Raw genomic sequence first — 23,123 nt, 5'->3', positions numbered from 1 at the left:
ATCATGATAGGAAATGAGCATGCAAAAATGAGTAGACAGATCAAGGAATCCATTTCAATTTGTCTCTAAGCCAATGAGAACAACTTAGCTTGACTGTGTATGCAAACTATTCTAGAAACTGGCACACAGACTTAGCAGATAAATAGAATGTCAAGAATATTTAGGATGATACTTCAATAGTCAATGAAAAAATGTTGTACCACAGGAACTAAACAGTATTAATAGAAAGTGAGAAGACAGATTTCAAGTTTTATGAGACGATTTTAAATGGATTTCATATTTGAGATAAAAGAGCAGCAATCACAAAATATTCATATGTTTATTGTTGAGTCACCATGTGGCAAATGGCACAGTAACATGATTTCAGTACTACAGGGGAAGAAGCACATTTGGGAGAAAGTTGTTTAGTTAACTTTTGGCTGTGTTGAATTGGAAGCTCTTATAAATCATTCAGGTGGAGCTGTCCTGCTGTGTATCCATGTTCAGTAATATAAAACCAATGGAAAGATTTGGCATGGCAAGAGATGTTGGAGAAACATCAGCAAGAATGTAGTAATCAAATTCTGGGAATTAATAAAGGTAAAAACAATATAGCAACAATCAGTACTTAAATATCATTTACTGTGAGCCAAGCATGAATATTGTCAATCCTTGCAACAGTCCTATAAAGGAGATATTTTTATTGTTTCTAAATTATAGATTAAAAAAAAATGAAACACAGAGAGATTGAGTTACTTGCATAAGATTACACAGCTTGTGAAGTCAGTTTGCATTTGAGCATAGTCTGGTTTTAATTTGGACCCTTAGACACGATGCAGTGATGCCTCCCTCAGTATAGGTTACCTTGGAGAGTCGTGAAATAAAAAGCAAAGTGTACTAATTCCAAAAGCAAGGGGAAGACACATATTTAAGGAACAGTTAGAAGACAAAAAGAGAAAGTAAAAAATAGAAAACGAATTGTAATTATAGTTAGCATTCATTTAGTGCTTACTACGTGCCATGCTATTCTAAGTGCTTTATGTATAGTAACTTATTTAAAACTAACAAAATTTCTCTGAGGTAATTAGTGGTTTTTAAATTACTTTTATAAATTTGGGGCATACAGGTGCAGATTTATTACATGCATATATTGCATAGAGGTGGAGTCTGGCCTTTTAGTGCACCTATCACCCAAATAATGAGCATTATATCCAACAGGTAATTTTTCAGTCCTCTTCTACCTCTTACCCTCCCACGTTTAGGAGCCTCCAGCATCGAGTATTCCACTCTGTATGTCCATGTGTTCCCACTGTTTAGCTTCCATTTATAAGTGAGAACATGCAGTATTTGACTTCCTGTTTATTTCACTTATGATAATGTCCTCCAGTTCCATCCATGTTGCTATGAAAGACATTTTTTTTTAAATGGCTGAGTCATATTCCATAGCATATATATGCCACATTTTCTTTATCAAATCATCCATTGATGGATACTCAGGTTGATTCCATATCTTTACTGCTGTGAATAGTGCTGTGATAAACATATAAATGCAGGTATCTTTTTGATATAATGAGTTCTTTTTCTTTGGGTACATTCCTAGTAGTAGGATTGCTAGATTGAATGGTAATCCTATTTTTAGTTCTTTGAGAAATCTGTATATTGTTTTCCATAAAGGCTGTGCTAATTTACTAACTGTAAGTAAATGGTACAACATACAAACTAGTTAGTACCTCTAGAAAGGTATGGCTTAAATAAATAAAAACAGTGAAGTTAGGAGATTGTGGTGTAATAAAACCCAATGAGAAATATTAAACAATATTCTTTGAATTTACAAATCGCCTAGTATGCATAAAACGAGGACTCAGTTTCCAGGGATAATTGTTAAGTGGAATGTTAAGGCAGAATTCATCTACTAACAGACTAACTGATGAATGGTGCTGTGCTGAACCAGACACTGCTGGTTTAGTGTGCCCCACCAAAAGATTTGAATGACAGAGAGATCCACAAAGGTAGATAAGAGTAAAAAGAAATTTTGTTTTCTGTTTTAGCAAAAAGGTGACTTGGTCATGTTTATAGGCTGAAAGGAAGAAGAAATATGCAACTACTTGATGAAGCAAAATAAAGAACACGTGAGAGAGAACATAATCACAGACAAAAGTTAGAGGATAATTTATTGGAAGACAGAGACACTTCATTCTCTGAATTGGGAGAAAATAAAATAGTTCATTTATGTGGATAATATAATTTCATCCACAGAATTTAAGTTTAGCTATTCCAAAGATCTTCTATCTTTAAATTCAGTGGCTATATATATTTCCACATGTAGTTTTAATCTGAAATACAAGCCCAAATCTTCCTTCTATGAAGGATATATAAATTATTTTTTTTCTGTAACAACAGAGGACAAAACTGTTAAAATTATAGCCAAATCATGACTATATCAAGGTTTATGAAGTCTCAATTTCTGCATTTCCACATACTTGAATTTATAAACCTCCATATTAATTGCAAAATTGTAATACTGAGTATCATCCCTAAGTAAAGAAATTCATTCTTGTTAAGACATATAGTTAAGGTCCTATAGTTGAAGTATTTCTGTATGAATTTCTTTTGCTATAAGCACTACATTTTAAAATTGAGTACATGAGGGAAAATTTAAATATGCATTATTTACTTAGATTTAAATGTTTATTAGTGATTGTGTGTAATTTCAGTGTTCATAATAATGAAAACCATTGTTTCTTCAAACTACTCAGAAGATTAGTACATAATTCCTCACTTAAATTTCATACACATTTTAAATGATCTGATTTTGGAATATGTTATTTTTGATTCATATTTTATTAAAAAAGTAGGTTCCCTTGAACCTGACAATTACTTAAAGCAGAAGTTGAAAAACCAAAGCTTTGGGGGGTCAAATCTGGCCCTCTGCCACTATTGTAAATAAAATTTTATTTGAAAACTGCCACAGCCATTTGTTTACCTAATGTCTATGGCTGCTTTTAGGCTACAACTGCAAAGTTGAGTAGCTACAGCAGAGACCACAGGACTTGCAAAGCCAAAATTATTTACTATATAGCTCTTTACAGAAAAAGTTTTGATCCCTGATTTAAAGGCTCAAATGAAAATGCATACACAAGTAAAGCCCCATAAAATGAATATTATTGTGAAAAATAACTCTGTATTTTTTTTTGGAAAAAAAGTCTTTTTCTGCAAAAGTTAGCTATCACTTCGTTCTGAGCACTAAAATGTCATTGTAATGTATTTTCTTTTTTCTTTTTTTTTTTTGGGACGGAGTTTCGCTCTTGTTACCCAGGCTGGAGTGCAATGGGGCGATCTCGGCTCACCGCAACCTCCGCCTCCTGGGTTCAGGCAATTCTCCTGCCTCAGCCTCCTGAGTAGCTGGGATTACAGGCACGCGCCACCATGCCCAGCTAATTTTTTGTATTTTTAGTAGAGACGGGGTTTCACCATGTTGACCAGGATGGTCTCGATCTCTTGACCTCGTGATCCACCCGCCTCGGCCTCCCAAAGTGCTGGGATTACAGGCTTGAGCCACCGCGCCCGGCTGTAATGTATTTTCAATAAAGTCAAGCAATGTGAATAATTTCTTGAAATACATTCTTCTGGAGTTTAGTCATTTGCTGACAAAATCAAAGTATATCCCAAAGACACTATAAATGAGATTGAGTTCTAGGAGTGAGTTAAATAAATTAACACAAATATCCTGTAGGATAATTTGGAGGCAATCTCAAGACAGGTAAAATATTATCTATGCCTATGTCGGGGTGGCGTAAGGCAGACAAGAAAACTGTTGGCCCATATGACCAGCATTATAATTTGTAGATCTCTTTGGTAGGCATGAAAGAATTAATTTTTCCTTGATCATTATTGACCTTTTTATTGTAGACTCTCTATTTAAGAGGAAATACGTGTTTGTGTGTCTTAAAAATAAAGTATATCACTTTAAAATAGTTAATTGTATGCATTATATAAACTGCTTACATAATGCACAAATATGCATGTTTATTGTAGGAAATTCAAGAAAGAATGTACATGGACATCAAAACTCTTAAACTTTAATTGCGCTTAGCTCTCAATTTTTTGTTTTACTCAATACCAAAATTGTCATTTTTTCAACTCTGCCTTCAGACCACCTACAAGGTAGAATAAATTCACCAAAGTCAATTAAACACTGTTGGGAAATCTAATAACCATGGTTAGCTTATGAATCAGCAGCTCATTCCACATAACCTGAGAGTTCATCATCTCTGTGTTAAGTTTTTACAGTCTAAAATAAAACATAATTTTATCAATAATTCAATGCATTGTGGAAACAGCTTCTTCTACAAAAATGAAACAGTGAAAAATGGAGTACACAAATTATAACTTTTAATATTGCTGTTATGTCATCAAAGCTAGGAGAATTATGAAGCAAAATCTCCTTTTTATTTTACCATCTTGTTTGTTAGATGACTCGTATTTTCCTTACCTTTAGCAATGCTATCCTATGGTAGTAAGTCCAGAAGATCCAATCCAGCCATAAGCTTACATTTTTATCTTTATGCACATACACTGAAAGCATCAGGTTTTGTTCCACATTAATATTATTTGTTTTCATAACATAATGTGCATGAACTCTTGTCTCATAGGAACCATCTGTTTAGTAGTTTTGACGTTCTTTTTTAGTCTATTTAGAAAATGTGCTCACCTTTTCCAAACTAACAACTCTTTATAACAGGCAAATATTCAGAATTTACTTTTTTAGTCTTGACAAACATATTTGTATAATATCATATATTTCATTGTTTTAATTGTACAATTAGGAGGCTAGACCATTAATTTCATGTTTCTTTCTTTTACAATGGCAGAGATAGAGTTCCTATCGTATAAATGGAGATTATAAAACAATTTGTGGTCATAAGAAGAGGAATGAATCTAGAGTTTTTAACTGAAATCTGTCCTGTTAATTTTCCAAGAGAATATTGAAAATATTTCAAAATTAAACATTTTTCTCTTAGATCTCTGGGATTAGATATGGATCTAAGTCTCATGCCATTGAAATCATTGTAGCTTTGTGCATCTGCTTAAGCCAGATAATACAGTAATGCAGAAAGCCCAGCGCACACGTGTACAGTAGATATGCCAAATTGCCTGTTCACTTCACTGCAAGTTCCTCTTGTTCTAGTATCAATTATAGTTCATATGGTCTTCCAGATCATAAAAATATGCATGTGCACGAAGATATCCCACCATAGAACTGTATATCTAGACTACATTGTTTTTACTCCACAGAATAGCTATAATATTGAACTATTCTCGGGCATCTTATCTTCACCCTACGCTGAGATGTTGCCCAAAGGAAATGTATTTATTATAGTGCTGTTGTTGGAAACCTCGCTCTCTTTTTATAAGAACATACAGAAGAGATTTTTCTCAACTCTCAGTGCGAGGAAAGATGTACTTGTTATAAGGAGTAATTTAAAAAATATATGTTAAAGACATTTTAAATCTTAGGGTTTATCATACTTCTTTCCTTAGGTTACTAGGAAATTTATTATTGAATTTCTACTTATAGTTGTTGTACAGTTCCTTATGTTGTGCAATTTTGTTTTCAACCATTGTCTTTACTTTCATCCTTTTAACACTTAATTTCTCTTCATTCTGAGATTCTTATCTAGGAAATTTTAAATGAACTATTAATCACAAACTTCTGTTTATTTGATTTTGAGCAGTATTTCTAAAATCCTGTGATTATAGTATACTAGGCCTTGAACAAATCTTATAAACAAACTTTGTTTATTGGTTGTCAAACCACATTAATCATTAAAAACAACAATTTTTTTTTTTTTTTTTTTTTTTTTGCTTGTTTTGGTTTTTTTTTTTTCCTTCAGATGCATAATTTAGTTAATCATACAACTTAATTTAATGACACATTGTGATGATTGGTTTATACAAATTTCTCTTGTTTGACTTTATTTTTCCTGGACCCCCTTTTTCTGCTTTCATCCTTGTCTGCCCGTATGCATCTATTAAAATAACTGGACTAAGTCCAATACTACGTTTTCAAATTGAATCGACATATAGTATTTTGAGTATGCAGGAGCTGTAAAAGTAAATGCATCATGTTAGAGATTTTATTCTGCTTCTAACTTTGTAAACTTAATGCCATGTTTTTATAGTTTATCCCAGTTGCTGTTTGTCTCTATTTCATTCCTTGACCATTACTTAACATACCATAGCATGCATACATTGCTCTTAGTTCATCCTTAATTCCCATAAATGTGGACATCCAGTATGTAATTAAATTCTGCTGTTTCCTCTTGAACAGTTGTCTCTGCAAATAAGTCCTTATAGATGTGAGTGCAGGTTTCTGTATTATTATTTGTCAACATCCTTCATTTCTATAATTATTGCTAATTTTCTCTCAGGATTTCTGTACCGTCTGGACTCCCAAAGCAGTTCTTGCAGGTTCCCCACATCCTCATCAATATATGCTATTATCTTGTTTTCTAAGTTTTGTCTTTATTCTGGCTATAGGGTAATGTCTTATTTAAATTTGAATTTCCTTCCTTCCTTCTTTCTTTCGTGGTTTTATTTTTTTTTGAGACAGAGTTTCGTTCTTATTGCTCAGGCTGGAGTGCAAAGGCATTTTCTCAGTTCACTGCAGCCTCCACCTCCTGGGTCCAAGCGATTCTCCTACCTCAGCCTCCTGAGTAGCTGGGATTACAGGCATACACCACAACACCTGGCTAATTTTGTATTTTTAGTAGAGATGGGATTTCTCTGTGTTGGTCAGGCTGGTACTGAACTCCTAACCTCAGGTAATCCGCCCAGCCTCCCAAAGTGCTGGGATTATAGGTGTAAGCCACTGCACCCGGCCTAAATTTGAATTTCTAACTTTACTAGTAAGGTTGAATGTTAACTTGCATTCTTACTAAATATTTGGGTTTCTCCTTCTCCGAAGTGCCCATATATATGTTTTTTTCCATTTTTTTCTCTTTTATTTCTCCTTTTGTTGACTTGAAAAACTTTTGCCACTTAGAGATATTAATTCTTTCTTGAATATAAATGCCCTAAATTTCTTCTTTGATATCCTTTATGTTTTTTAATATCACATGTTTTTCATGTTATGGTTTTGAGTTCTTATTTACAACGACTTTCTTTTTGGCATAATCTTGTATTAAATTAAGGCTTGTATTCCCACATTTGTTCTCCTCCATGTAGTGTGATAGGTTTCCCTAAATGAGCTTTTAAACAATTCACCCTGTCTCTACTAGGTAACCATCAGTATCATATATCAGGTTTATATTAAAAAGTATTTTTAATAAAATAGATTTATATTTTTATGCTGTCATTTTAGGTATATTTTCTGTAAGTTAAATAAATATATATATACACACACACACACGTGTGTGTGTGTTGTGTATGTGTAAAATTGGTCAAAGGCAGGCCAGATAAATATATAAATTGTTTTTTTATTTTTTCACTAAAACCAATTTTATTATTAAATGTATTCTTGAGTAAACCAATTCAAGGCCTGTGTTGGTCCCATTCCTGTGAAAGTATGGAACCATATGGTTGATAAACATGGAAATAACTGCTTCTTCCTGACCAGCTACCAGATGTGCAGAGTTCTTTGTTAAATTACTTTTTTTTACTAGAAATTATAAAACATGCTGAATCAATCTTTATAGCTAAGAATAATAAAACCATTTTCAGAAAAAAATTTTGTATTTATCTAGATTGTCTGTAAAATTATTTGATAGAAATGATGTATTATGCACTATCTTCTTGATGGAGAAAATCTGGTCTGCAGACATAGAAAAAAATACAGATGGATGAAAACAATTTTGTAATCAAAATTTGATGTTAGAGATACCCAAGTAAACTAACATGGAAAGACTAAATTGTGGAAGAATGTCAAATACAAATTTCTAAGTCATTTTATATATTTTAAGTATTTATAGCCCATGTAAGATACATTTAACTTTCTAGGTGGTTTAACCTACCTAATGTATGACCATGCAGACCAAGCATTAAAACAGCTTCTATTCCTAACATTGTAATGTGGATTTGTCTTAACCAAGAATATAGATCAAAATTCTGAGAGGCACTATTTCTAACATGCAAATAAACAATGTAGTACAATTTCTTTGGTAATTGTCATGATTCCATATCTTAACTGCCTGCACTTTATATGTACATAATGCAGTGTTTCTCAAGCTTAGATTTCTGATTTTTTTTTTTAAGTGCTGCTTTTTTAAAATACCAAACTTAAAACAAGCAACAAACAAACAATCCTAATTCGAGTGGTCAAGAATTTGTATTTATTTTAAGTTTCGCTTTTCGTTTTCTTTTAAAATACTTTCATTAAGTGCTAGATGATTTACTTATTTTCTCTTGTATTATTCGCTCTCACAGGAGATAAAATAGAGATAACAAAGGATCATATTCAATGAGGACGTTTGTGTGTATTTTTTTTTTTTCAGGTAAAGGCAATGTCCTCAGACATATCTGTGATATAGCCCTCTTTTATCAGTTACTAAGTGCTCCTGAAACCATGTTTGTTCCTTCTTATTCAAATTATTATTGGATTTACCTGGAAGTTGTTAGTATCTGTATGGGTATGCCCCATTGCCATACATTTGCCTCTATAAATTAATTAGTATGTTCTCATTTTACACTGTCTTCTGAGTTCTTTATTCATTACAGAATAATTCAGAATCATAAAGAAATAGGTCTTTGCTCATTAAAAACATATGTTTGAAGAGATGAAACTTGCATGGAAAAATAATTTGAAGAGGAATATAAATAACAGCTTTTGTTCTACAAATGTAAATGCTATTGTGTTACAAAAAGAAGCAAAATATCTTCAGGGGCTATAAAGAAAGTATTTGTAAAGGAAGTGAAAGTTTAGTTAAGCCTGGAAGGAAATGAAAAAACAAATGTAGTCAGTAGAAAGGAGTTTACTTGAGGGAAAAAGAGTAAGTTCAGAATAAGAGCTGGGAGTGGAAAGCAAGGTGGTGATACAGGGGAATGGCAGCTGAGTTATGAAAAGGAGGGGTTGATTCTAGCAATGTACAGGTTGCCCCCACCACCCGCCCTTAAAAGTGAAACATCTTCCTGGGCTACTAGCATGATTTATATTAAAATGTTCATTAAATATTCACAACAATAAAACAACACATACATTCCTTATGCTTGTAGCTTTGATTAAAATATGGAACCAAAATTAAAGATACATTATAAACAAATTAATGCATCATTAAAATTTTTATTTACTGTGTATTTTGTTTTCACTGAAATACGTATCTCTATGACTGTAAGATGAGGCACAGATTGCCACATGTGTGTATATAACACTTTCTGCTTCTAGCTGTACCATGTGATGACTCAATCCTACCAGCACTTTATTCAACTGACCTTGAAACTTTTTATGTGTATTACTACATGGGAATGTTTGGTTTTCATTTGGCTGGAATTTATCATTAACATATTATACCCATCTTTGTTCTTTTTATCATTTGGAAACAAGGCTTTGAAAGTGGTTCAGAATGTATGATAAACATCCATAGTAACACTGAGATTGATCTTTCACATGATTCCAAATATAGCTTATTAATTTATATTATTGTACCAATTAACATAATAATTTTAATAATTCTTAAGAAGAGTTGCTCTCCAGATCTCCAGAAATGTACCTCTTTCACCGACCCTGGTTTGAGAAACACTACATTGAGCAATTTTGGGATCTAGATTTAGAAAGGTAGGATATGGTTAATGGAGCAATTCTTACTGCTCAGGCAAGAAATTGAGGTCTGAATAAGTTCTAAATCAGGATGTTGACAAAAGAAAGTGAGCTTTAAAGAAGAGTAAATTAGTGCCCATTTGTTTAAATAAGTGGGAAAAGATGCCACAAGAAAATTAATTGAAGGACTATTGTTAGATGTTTGCGTGTGATGTTGCATATTCGTGTATGAAGGTTAACAGGTGAAATGATGGTAATAAAGGAGGGAGGACACTTTTACAGGGGCGTAAGAGAGGCTAGTTTGGGAAAATGATGTTTAATTCAGTTGTGCAGGATGAGAAGTAACCAGCCTTAAAGAAGTATCTTGAGGCAGAGATATACACAGAGATCCTAAAAGAGAATCAAACTGGGTATGAAAGAAAAAAGAGAAATAAATGAAAGATTTGGGGAGTTTGCCATGAGATAAGATCAAAGAAACAGTTGTAAGGTATGACAATTTATCATTGCAGCAAAAATGGTGATGAGGAAGGGATGTGTTTAAGAGTCACCACTGAAGAAATGTAGATAGAAGTTGTGATAGCATGTAATGAGAGAGAAGTATAAACCATCAACAATTGAGGATAGTGAGACTAGAATAATGATGTCATGGTCAGAAATAGGGAAGTTAGTAAATGGAGGGCAGTTAGAGTGGAAAGACACTGAATTGTATGTATTAAAGGCTTATGTATGTTTCCTTTAGTTAAAAACACCAAATCCATTGTTTTTAACAATAGACAACACAAAACAGTGGATTATCTATGTGTAAGATGTACCATTTTAGGGAAGCTGGCTGAAACAAAGAAATAAAAGTGCCATCAAATGAATGGAAATAAAACGTGAGATCAGTGAAGGAAGGAAGATTGCACCATAAAGGCAATGAGAAATCTGCAGAGGAAACCAGGAAAGAGTAACGAAAATAAGGACAGTCTAATGGCACACACCACAGATAAGTGGAAGATGTTTAAGAAGGCAGGTTTTATCTCTATCAAACGCAGCAATCAATTTTAAAACAATGGAGGCTGTACTTCAGAGTCAGTATCATGTGAGGCACAAGGTGGTCACCTGTTGCAATAGTTGGTAAAGCTATGGAGAAAGCCAGTGGTGGAAAATAAGTTTGCTCAGACGCCTGGCCTGGAAGCATGAGTAAATAATCAGAGGTACACAAAGTCCTTTAAGAGTTTGTTGGCTGTGACCCGTGCTAAGGATATTCTAAGAAAAACCTATCAATAAAACAGATTGTTCTATGTAGTGAAGATGGTTTTGCTTTGAGAGTCTTCTTGGTTCCTCCCTGGAGGAGTTCGCTCTCCAGTTAATGGCTATAGCATTCTGCTACCAGGACATGTTCCTGCCAAGTCAAGGGAAGCACCTACAAAAGACTTATGGGGCCTCTTTTATTAGCACAACTGGGTCACTCTGAAGCTTCTGAGTAATTAATTTACTTTACATGACTGAAAAAAAAATGCCTTTGGGACGCCACATAACTTAAAAATAACATCCCAATTTCTTGCCATGCTATGCTGCTTCATTTTGCCATCTGTTCCATTGTGGTTTGTGGATGCCAGTTTCCACACCTGAGTAATCACATTGAAACTTTGTCCATGCCAGGTCTAATCAAGGCAGGGAAGAGCTGAGTCTGGCCATCCTGGCCAGGACCTATCACAGGGACAAAAACATGCCTATCATTAATAGACTTTATTGCCAAAGAGTTTGTACCTATTACCTCTGCACTTCTTTTGTATTGACAAAGATGAATATTGCTTTCATTTTTGTTTTCTGAAAGGCGAAATCTGTCTGCATACTGTGAATCACCTTTATACTATCATCAGAAGATCCTGGGCCACAGGAAAACATGATTGTTTTTAATTGGATGAATGTATAGTAAGAAGGGAGAGGTAGCTATTGATAGCACTGTGTGAAAACCCCTCACCTATTTTATTTTATGTATTCTTCACAACAGTTTTTCAAGTTAAGTCATCTCCATTTTAAGAAGAAAACTAAGGCAAGAAGTATACATGAATCCCATAAATCACACAATAAATAGTGGTGCCAATATTTGACTCTAGCTCTGCCTAATGTCAAATCATTTGCTTACTAGTCCAGCTATTTGTGATAAAATATGAGCTGTTCATTGAAAGCCTTATTTTGCTCTTCTTACTTTGAATTATTTATTTTTAGAAAAATGTGAGTAATTTGTTATGTCAAAAACATGACAAAAGATATTTGAGCACTGAAGGTATATAAAAACTTAGTATTTGCTAGAATGTCTGATCCTTTAGAGCAGGAACTGGATTTGACTTGTTTTTTAATCTCCAGTGAAAGACAGCCAGTGAAAACGTGAGGGATGTTCAATGAATTGATTAATTGATGATTTTTTTTTTGGTAAGAGGACAAAGTGAAAGTAGCCCAGTTCTGGAAACAGAAACATTGGTCCCTATAATCTGGAAGGCATAATAATCCCTGAAAGAATGTGGGAAATGGTATTTGTTCTGTCCATGAAAAACAAATGTCAAAAAATAAATTTTAGAAATTTTCCTATCATTCTGTGAGTGCTATATTGAAATGTATTTTTTCTAATGATTAATTGAATCGTTAGGGAGAAAGCTCTCTTACTTTACAATATTGATATAAAATGATCTGAAGGTCGTTGATATGAAATGGCCTCCAATGTAAATATCTTCAGAATACACACACACAGATGTGATTATTTAGCATCTTTGTGTATGTATGACTTTCAGGGTTTCATTATGTGATAGTGAAAATGGAAAATCTCAAGACTGGTAGTGGAAAGGGTGATAGATTGTTGTTTTTCTCTCCTGTGTACTTCAGTGCCCTTTACTTCTGTGTTCTTGCAGGTGAAGACCGATGACAGAGTGATTAAGATGGACCTTGGCTTACTCTTCCTAAGGTTACAAAAATCAGATGCTGGAACCTATTTTTGCCAGACAGTAGAGCATAGCTTTGTCCATACTGCCCGTAAAATCACCTTAGAGGTAGTGGAAGAGGAGAAAGTGGAGGACATGTTTCACAAGGACGATGAGGACAAGCCTCGCAGGATGCCTTGTCCCGCCCAGAGTAGCGCCTCGCAGGGAGCAAAACCGTGGTACAAAGAATTCTTGCAACTGATCGGTTATAGCAACTTCCAGAGAGTGGAAGAATATTGTGAGAAAGTATGGTGCACAGATAGGAAGAGGAAAAAGCTTAAAATGTCACCCTCCAAGTGGAAGTATGCCAACCCGCAGGAAAAGAAGCTCCGTTCTAAACCCGAGCGCTACCGCCTGCCCAGGCACACGCTGGACTCTTGATGGGGTGAGACCATTTACTGTATTTTGAAGCATTTATATTTGGAACGTAAAAAAAAAAAAAAAGAGATCATCCAACTTCTTTGCATTACTTAAAAGAGATTTCTGTAATACAGAAATAACTATAAAGGTGTTATAAATTACATACACATTTGACTGGATAAATTTCACATAAAATTAACTGATTTTTTAACTAAACGCATTGCTTAACGGTTTCTCATTATGTTTGTCAAAAAACAACTATAGCTGTCATTTTCAGTACTTGGCTGCTTTTCTGCGGTAATTATTTTACCCATGGAAGACTTAGGATTATTAGAATATTGAAGAAAAACAGAATTTCATAATCATGGTAAATATAAAACTAAATATGTCTTAATATTTCTGAATTTTTCTTTTCCATCACAATGTAAAACATGCAGAATACAAGATACTTTGGCATTCTCATGTGAACTTTCTGTCCTTGTCTAAGCCATGAGTGTTAAATAGCAGGTGTGTTGTGACTGCTATAACCTCTGAAAGAAAAAATGTCATTCCGCTGCTTGTGCCCTTCACAAAACATTCATTAAACCACATTCACAATATTTTTGTTTTATAACACAATCTTTAAATTTCACTCACTGTGGAAAGAAAACTTAAGGTAACTTCTCAGAAAGATATCAAAAAATGTCAAATTAGATGAAGTTATCGTTAGAATTCTATCTACTGCAGAAGATTTTTGCTGCCCTCTTGTGGTAGAAAAGGTATATTCTCACACATTTTTTTTTCTTTACGGAAAAGAAATGGAAAGATTTAGGAAAGATTTGAAAGCACATTATCAGTAGATACATTGAGTCCATTTGCAGAAACAATGAATGAAATTAAAAAACAACATGTTAATCCTTATATTAAACTTCAATATGAAAGTATTTTTATAGATAATTTATCTCACAAGTCAAAAATGAAGATTTTGTAGCACTCAAGATCTGTTAAAGCTCCAAATGTAAAAAGTAATCTTCCCTGAAATCTAAAAGACTTTATAACAGCCATGTTTCATTTGTGAAACAGGTATTAAAGTGATTTGCTCTCAGATATCAAATTTTCTTCTCTATATTAAGAAACAGGAAACTGTTTCATGAGTTCACTTAACTACTGAAATATTCAGAGCATTTTACCTCTCCTATTATAAAAACAATTGTATTTTTGAGAATGTTTATCAAAGTCCTTCCTTCTCCTATTAAATATTTAGCAATTGCTTTTCTAAAGTATAAATTTTTATAAGATGTTTTCATCTAAATAAAAATTGAAAGCAAGTGTATTACACAGGAAAACCATTGTGAGCATTTATTTAGATATTAATCTTAATGTTTATTTCAGTTGTCAAAGTTAGCTTTTCGGTTATGTGTTTAAGTTAAAGTGCTGATAACTCATAATCACTTGCAATTTTATTGTAAAATTAAAAAATACATAAATACTTTAAGAAAAATTTGTTTATTCAGATAAGTCACTAAGCTTCAAAAGATCTAAGAAATGCAAATGTACTGAAAATTGACATGCTCCAAAAATTCTGCTTGCTATTTACCTAAGAATCCACTGGAGGTCATTATTGCCCATAAATATTAACTGAAAAGAGTATGTATTGAAATGCATTTTTTAAAAAACCATATTCAGTAAAAGGCTGCTCAATTTGGAGAGATAGAACCATAAACACAGATCACAGAGCCCTTACAAAGTTTATATCTGAACAAATAAGTCAATTAAGTACACTTTATTGACAATAGTCTTCCACTAACACACAAGAAAGAAAGCAGGATTTTTCTCCTGTATCTGAATTTTAAATTAAAAAATTAAGGCAGGTAAGACATAAGTAGTTATCATTTTAATCGAGATAACACAGACAAGTAGATAATAATAACTGTGGTGTAACCTGTAAACTAAATATTTGGTAACTGAAGCAATAGGCAGAGGAAAATAGTTTTTCTATGACACGTCATAAGAAGTACACACTCAGATCAGCCATTTGATTAAAATAAAGTAACTATTAACCAGAAAAGAAACATTTTCCATAAAATGCTAAAATTGATTCTAGGAAAAGCAATCAAACCCAAATAAAGTTTATAAAATGCTAATTTGAAGGAAAACTGATAAGAAAATTGTGAAGGCCCAGGTCTACAGTTTAGGATGACCACTAAATTTTATGCATAATTATACCCATATACACTATGTACATATATGTACAAATCTTGCTTCCTGCCTGTTTATGGCAGTACTGAAGAGAACTGGGAAAGTAGAGGGAGGGAGAGAGAGCAGCTCCCAAGGATATGTTTCATGCCTCATCATTTTTCAGTCTCTTCCTCTCTCTCCCAACACATGTGCACGCACACACACACACACACAACGCACCTCACATACTATAAAATCAAGCCATGCTGTTCTGTCCTTCTTGAGAATTTAAAACATACCACAGAAATATATCCCCAGTATTTTGTTCTGTCTGAGGTGAGAATTCAAATTCAGAATCTCTTCTGAGAAATGCCCAGGCTTGGAAAATTACAAATGGATGAATCTTCTTTGAACTCAGGGAGGGTACATACTTAGACATCTACAAGACTTGGAGGAATTAAGAGTTCGCTCTTGATCTCACCAAAATTTCCCCCTTTTTCTTTTTCTTGCAGAAGGAGAAAAACCATGCTCTCTAGCAACACTGAGCAAAATCATAACCACTCATCCTAATTTCTAAGGGTCAGTCTACTGCTTCCTTAGGCCTCTTCTATGTTATTCTTTGTTATGGGAGAGGACCTGTGGATAGAATGAATTTTGACATAAAACAATGCCCATTCACCTCCTCCATCACAATACCACCCATTGAGCAAGAGATCGAGATTTGTTAACAAGAAAGATTTTGCTTCGTGATTTGTAAAGTCTCTTCTATGTCTCTAATTCTACATTGCCAATTTTTTTTTCTTTTGTGTGAATTACTGAATATTTCAGTGCAAAGCTATCAACTTGGAGAAACAGGGATAAAAGATAAACACTAATAAAAGCTCTAGAAAAAAGGGAACAAAGTCTTTGCCTGTTTAGTAAGTGGCAATTCCATATATATTTTAGAGTTTTTTTCTTTCTAAAATTAGTTAAATACTTAGAATATTTGTAATGAGTGTTCAATATTTGCTATAGGGTTTAGGGTTTTGTAAATCTTCGTAGTAATTATGAACATTTGTAAAATTTGTAAAATACAATAAATCGCTTTGAATGTTGGTGTTAAGCATGAAACAAACACAGCAGCTGTTGTCCTTAAAAATGAATTGACCTGTGACATCTGTAGCCTAATAAATATATTAAGAAAAGTAGTTAGTATTGTATAGATATTTGAGATCCCAGGAGAAAATGCTACACGTATAATAAGAAGTTCATGTTCTTTTTCTTACAGCAGAGCATCACACTGAGTTCCATTTTAAAGAAGGATTCATTTTTCAGGCCAACAACTGTTGCATTTGAACCAGATATAAATCATAGATTTTCCACAAACGCTCAATTGATTGTAGCAGTGTTATTTAAGCTGGTATGTTTATTTTATTTTACTTTCTTGGATAGCTTTATGTTTTGGCTTTTATTATAAATTGATTGTGCTCTGCTTGTGTTTAAATGGCTTAGTTATAAGCTAGAGCACTATATTGGGGTGTTCTTTTCTGTATGGTATCCTTTTATTTGCTTGGCTGGGTTCATAATAGTGTGTGCCATATTCTTTCTTTTCACTGATTATAAGCCATGAGACTTATTATCATCTAGTGGCAAGCTGCAGGGATCATTAACAGTGTGTCTCTGACTATAACTTGGATCTGCCACTATGCACTGTGTAATTTGTCTGTACCACTATGTACAATCTCTATTTGGTTCAACTTAGATGAAAAAGAAATAAATATTTGCTAAACTCTCAAGTGTCGTCTGGGGAGCATTTTCTAAGTTTTTGCCAATTGAACTCAGGTTTTTTATAGTAAGCCTAAATGTAAACATACAATGCCAGACTACCAGTGTTTTGTTTTGTTTTTTTTAAACTAGAAAAGAATTCAGTTTTCTTTCTTGTGATATTTATAAGTAACTTTATACTACAGAGGAAAAAGTCTGTTAACCTCATTACCTTGCAGCAGTTGGGTTTATTTATGCAATACTGTTGCTAGGACCAGCAGCCAGAAATTCCTTCCAAAGATTCATCATCCAGATAAGATATATGAAAAATGAAAGTTTTTAGAGTGGTAACTAGTTGAATGTTTATGATTTTTGCAAGCCTCAAGCTCTAGCTTAATGGATCTGAATTGCTGTTTTCTCTGTTATTTGTATAAGACCTTGGGAAGGCCATTTAAATGAAGTGTAGTGTTAAGTGAACTTTTGTTACCATTTATCATTGCTACGTTATTGCAACTCCTCTGAATCAAAGACTCCTTCTCAATGCGGTGCTGACCAGGAGTCTCAATAGTCATAATTTATGAAGATTCATAAATAATTCATAAACATTCATTGTTTATGAATATTCAATATTCATAATCTTAAGAAAAATTTTGTTTCTGAGGCAGATTTTATTTTATTGATAAGTAATTAATTATAATGTTTTAAAAGAAAAATTTGGTGGCAGCTCATGGAACATGTCTCTGGCAGCTTTATGGTGTGACAATGATATTAACGGTAGCTGTTTATCATATTTCAACCTTGCATTCATTTATAATATAGGCCTACTTTCTGTATAGTATTTGATAACTAATTGAGGCTGTTCTTCAGATACATTTTCAGTCTTTAGTCAAAGGAAAAAGAGAAGCAGTTATGCTAACTAGAAATCTGTTGCTTACTATTCAAATGAAACAAAAGCATGCCGCCATCTTTTTATTCAAAAACTGTATACCAGGCGCTGAACTAGGCACTACATAAAGTGTAGAAATACTAATAATCCCATTATTACATAGGTAAATAACAATTACATTTTTTGAGACTATGTTTGCAGTGTATATTGGAAAAATCCCCAAATCTTCATTGTACTCTATAGTACATTAAATGGAACAACAGCGCAGTTTAATACAAGTATTTATGCTTTCAGAAGTAGTGTTGGTATACATAGGGAATGGGTCCAGGACACCATGTATACCAAAATTCATGAATGTTCAAGTCTTGCGGTCAGCTCTGTAAATTCAAATATAAGAAAAGTCCCCCCTCTCTGTGTATGTGGGTTTCCTATCTTATAAACACTTTATTTTCCATCTGCATTTGGTTGAAAACAATTCACATATAGATGGGCTTTTGCAATTCAGATCAGTATTGTTCAAGAATGAACTGGATTTCTAATTATGAATATTAAGACTCCTGGTCAGGATGGCATTGAGAAGCCAGGCTTTGATTCAGAGGAGTTGCAATAATATAGCAATGATAAATGGTATAGAAAAAGAGAAATAATTTAATAAAAAAGAAAGAGACCAACAGAGAAGCATAACATCTTTATGAACCAGCAATGGAACAGAAATACAAGGCAGTGATTAGGCCTGAAGCCATAGATCTAGACATGCTTTCAGCAGAAGACAGTGGTATCAGGAAGCTGCTATGATGAGAGGAATACACATGATAGATGCCAAGTGAAATGTTAGGACTTCTCTTGGCCTTGGGAAGATACAGAAACCTGAAATCTGGGTCCCAACCATTGCCTGGGGTTTCATCATATAGGAGCTGCATGTAAAGCCATCTAAGGCTAGGATACAGACTCCTTTCAGGTCCCAGGGCTGACTTAGCCCCTTATTTATCTTCACATCTATTCATGACCTAGGATCCCTGGAATATGAGACTCCCAAGTCATCACAATTCTGGAGCCTAGAATAGCCAAAGAACCTTTTCTGGTTTGGTAGCCCTGAGGTGGGGATAGGGAGGTGGAAGCAAAAGTTAAACCTACAGGCAAGGTGCTGTAGACTGAATTCTGTCACATGTCTTGGAGATGGGGTTTTGGGAAGGTAATTATGGTTAGATGAGCTCATGAGGATGGGGACCTCATGATGGGATTAGTAGCTTTATAAGGAGAGGAAGAGAGATGGCAGTGGGGTGGTGGGGAGGGAGTGCAAGAAGCCTGGAAGGGCACTGTCTGCAAACCAGGAAGAGGGCCCTCACCAGGAACCAAATCTGCTGATACCTTGATCTTGGACTTCCCAGCCTCCAGAACTGTGAGAGATGTGTCTGTTGTTTAAGGTACTTGTTCTATGTCATTTTGTTATAGCAGCCGAAGCAGATTGATACACACAAGAAAGCAGAGAAAGGTGGAGAGATTAAGGAAAAACAGATATACCCAAAATGAACTCACAAACAAAATATTTCAAAACATCTCAAGATAACTAAGATAACTAAAGTTAAGTAAATAATAATATCTGGAAAAAGTGATGAAAAGTAGCCTCCGGTATGATGACTGTTGGCTTCTATCATTCAGGAATAGGGCATTTGGGAAGAGCTTAAAAAGTGTAAATTAATTCTCTTCTGTGACTCAGAATAGGTTTCAGAGAAAGGGGAAAACACAATTATAGACTCAATTTTCACCCCGTACCACCACCACCAAAAAAAAAAAAGCTAATGACAAGATAGTTTCTTGAGGATTGTTCCATAGAGTTAACCACTTTTGAAATAAATATTGAAGCGTTAATTTATTTTTTTAAAGAAATTTAATGCAAACTTATTCTCCCATGGTGTCTATAGGTCAGAAGTCCAGAAATACGTTTCATCTGGATTCTGTGCTTAGAATCTCAAAGGCTAAGATCAATGTGTTAAGTAGCTGGCTCTGAGGAAGAATCCACTTTCAACTCATTCAGGTTATTGGCAGAGTTCTGCTCCTTGTAGTTCTAGGGCTGCAGTCACTTCCCCCCACCCAACTTCAATGTCAGCAGTGCAGTAGTGAGTCCTTCTGAAGCTTGGAATTTCTCTGAATTCCTCTTATGCCACATTTCTCTGCCTCCATCTAAAGAAATGTCCTTACTTTTAAAGCTTATCTGATTAGATGGTGCACATGATGATGTTCCAGCATAATCTCCCTATTTAAAAGTTTTCAATGTTAGTATTATCTGAAAAATATTTGTTTTGCCATGTAACATAATGTATTCACAGGCTTGGGGGATTATTTTGTGGTCATATCTGGGCATCATTCTGCCCAACCAACCACAGTCCATTTTCTGCTGCCCAAAGATTCATGTCCTTCCCAAACGCAAAACACATTAACACCATTTCAAGGTCCCCAAAAGTCTTATCCTATTATAAAATCACCTCAAAAGTTCCAAATCTTATCACCTCAATGTTATAAATCAGGTGCAGGTGAAGCTTTGTGTATAATCTGTCAACTACACTTCAGGGGCACAATTCCCATTCATCTGTGCACCTTTGTAACTGTAGGAATAAGTTACCTGTTCCAACATGCAATGATGGGAGAGGCATGAAGTAATAGTTTACAGATATTGTGGTTTAAACAGGGAGAAAGAGGCATAAAAAGTGGAGTCAATAGTCAAAGCAGTTTCAAAAACCAGCTGTGTAACCTCTATTAACTTTCAAGGCCTAGAAATATTATTCTGTGGCCCTTGGCTTTGCCCTGTACATCTCTATGTTACCCTGTAGGTGATCCATCAAAGCCTCTGACTCCTAAATGGCATTCTGAAATGCAACAGAGCAAAGGCATAGATTTTCTTAGAAAAATTATTATGAAGTGCACAGATAATTATCTCAACTTCCAATTTTGTAAAATCATTTTTCCTGTTAAAACCGGGATATGTCATTAATAGATGACATTGAATGAGTTAATCTGATATAATATTCTACTAGTTTAATAAATTAAAATTCAAGCACACAACTGTATTTCCAAAAAGGCTCATGGGCAGGTGGAGTCAAGGTAAAATTGTAGGGGAAATAATAATGTAATAATATAAATAATGAGATAATAAATATTTTATATTCATGAACACCAATTATGCCAAGTAGTAAATATTTTCTAAGCATTACCTCACTTAACATCAAAAATACAAAACAAAACCTCTTTGAGGTAGGTAGCTTTATTTATGGATGAGGAAACAGAAGTAATTTGTAGATCCCAGATTAAGGTGAAACGTTAAACAATGACATTCTCACAAAAGCCAAAAAGCAGTGAACCTGTGGGACCACCTGATGATGAGTGAGGGCTGCTTTATATGGTGATATGTAAATGATTATCTCTTCAACTTTTTAATTTCTTTTAATTTGGGCCTCCACGTTTTTTCTCCTGAATTTCTTTCATATCTGCCTTCACTGGTCTCTCTGCCCTGACATTTGTCTGCTTCTCATCGATCTCTACCCAGCAGCCAAAGTCATCTTTTTACCATGAATTTGATTTTTTTATAACTCTACTAGAAGCCATACAATGGCTTTTGTATGGATAAGAAGCTCAAACTCCTTAATGTGGCTTAACATTCTCTCCTGACATAACTTTGTTCGAATCATGCCAATCTTCACAGCCTTCTATCCTCTTTACTTGGCTTACCATACTTATTTCTATTTTCCTTAGTCTGGAATTTCCTAAAATGCTCTTAGTACTCTCAAACCTTCCTAATCTTTTAAAAATTAGTAATTGGCCTCATCATTTTCCGTATTCAGCATTTTTTTTATAGCACATTTAGCACTGTATTAGGATTATTGGTTTACTTTGTGAAAGTATCTTGTAGATAGAAATTACACCCTATTTACCCTTGTCCCTGGAATCCAATACTGATGTGTTAACTGGTCATGTACACCAAATGAATAGTTATGCCATTAATAATTCAGTCTCTCAGGTCACAATTACCCTGACGTGATTCATGAATTTCCTGAAATTGTATCTAAATTTTGTTCTGAAGGCCCATAGCTTTTATTAATTGTTAAAAGGATAATTGACCCAAAGGTCAGGAACAGCTGTGTTAGTAAAATCCATCACATTATAAATTGAGACATATGACCAATGGTGTTAAATGACTTTTTCAAGGTAAAAAGAAGATGCAGAATAAGAAGAGAAAATGATTCTGTTTATCAAATGTTATGCCTTCTTATAAAGAACACACTGTACATCGTGTAAGATGAAAGTTAACATAAAATATTTTATGGGTCCTGGCAGAGCCTCAGAGTGTGACTACAATAAGAATGAAAATTTGCATTCATTGTAGCAATCTGTAGATCTCTTGGTTCATTGCTCCTCAAGCCCAAGATGAAAACATAAATTTCATTGCTTTAGCATACAGGTAGGGGTCCAGTTTCTGCTTTCTGCACATTGCTAGCCAGTTTTCCCAACACCATTTATTAAACATGGAATCCTTTCCCCATTGCTTGTTTTTGCTGGGTTTGTCAAAGATCAGATGGTTGTAGATGTGTGGCGTTTCTTCTGGGGTCTCTGTTCTGTTCCATTGGTCTATGTCTCTGTTTTGGTACCAGTACCATGCTGTTTTGATTACTGTAGCCTTGTAGTATAATTTGAAGTCTGGCAGTGTGATGCTTCTGGCTTTGTTCTTTTTGCTTAGGATTGTCTTGGCTATGCAGTGTCTCTTGTGATTCCATATGAAGTTTAAAGTGTTTTTTTCCAGTTCTGTGAAGAAGGTCATTGGTAGCTTGATGGGGATAGCATTGAATCTATAGATTACTTTGGGCAGTATGGCCATTTTTACAATATTGATTCTTCCTAACCATGAGCATGGAATGTTTCTCCTTCTGTTTGTGTCCTCTCTTATTTCGTTGAGCAGTGGTTTGTAGTTCTCCTTGAAGAGGTCCTTTCATATCCTTTGTTAGTTGTATTCCTAGGTATTTTATTCTCTTTGTAGCAATTGTGAATGGGTGTTCACTCTTGATTTGGCTCTCTGTTTGTCTGTTATTGGTATATAGGAATGCTTGTGATTTTTGCACATTGATTTTGTATCCTGAGACTTTGCTGAAGTTGCTTATCAGTTTGAGAAGATTTTGGGCTAAGACCCCTACCTGTCACCTTACACTAAAATTAACTCCAGATGGATCAAAGATTTAAACATAAAACCTAACACCATAAAAACACCAGAAGAAAACATAGACAAAACCACCCAGGACAT

General features: G+C 34.3%; 1 protein-coding gene across 1 annotated transcript in view; it reads left to right on the top strand.

Moving 5' to 3' along the window:
- The window catches only part of SEMA3E (semaphorin 3E), a 278,611-nt gene extending 261,629 nt beyond the window's left edge, over window positions 1-16,982 (top strand). Inside the window, exons 17-18 of the mRNA XM_032276468.1 lie at window positions 12,622-13,075; window positions 15,720-16,982. Of these exons, the coding sequence (XP_032132359.1) occupies window positions 12,622-13,071 (450 nt within the window). The 3' untranslated portion in view covers window positions 13,072-13,075; window positions 15,720-16,982. The remainder of the gene's footprint in view (window positions 1-12,621; window positions 13,076-15,719) is intronic.
- The last annotated feature ends 6,141 nt before the right edge of the window (window positions 16,983-23,123 follow it).

This window comes from Sapajus apella, unplaced genomic scaffold (assembly GCF_009761245.1).
Source record: "Sapajus apella isolate SASKATOON/1434 unplaced genomic scaffold, GSC_monkey_1.0 scaffold7, whole genome shotgun sequence".
NCBI classification, from domain to species: domain Eukaryota; kingdom Metazoa; phylum Chordata; class Mammalia; order Primates; family Cebidae; genus Sapajus; species Sapajus apella.
The sequence above is the reverse complement of the archived record's forward strand: the minus strand, read 5'-3'. Positions and strand labels throughout refer to the sequence as shown.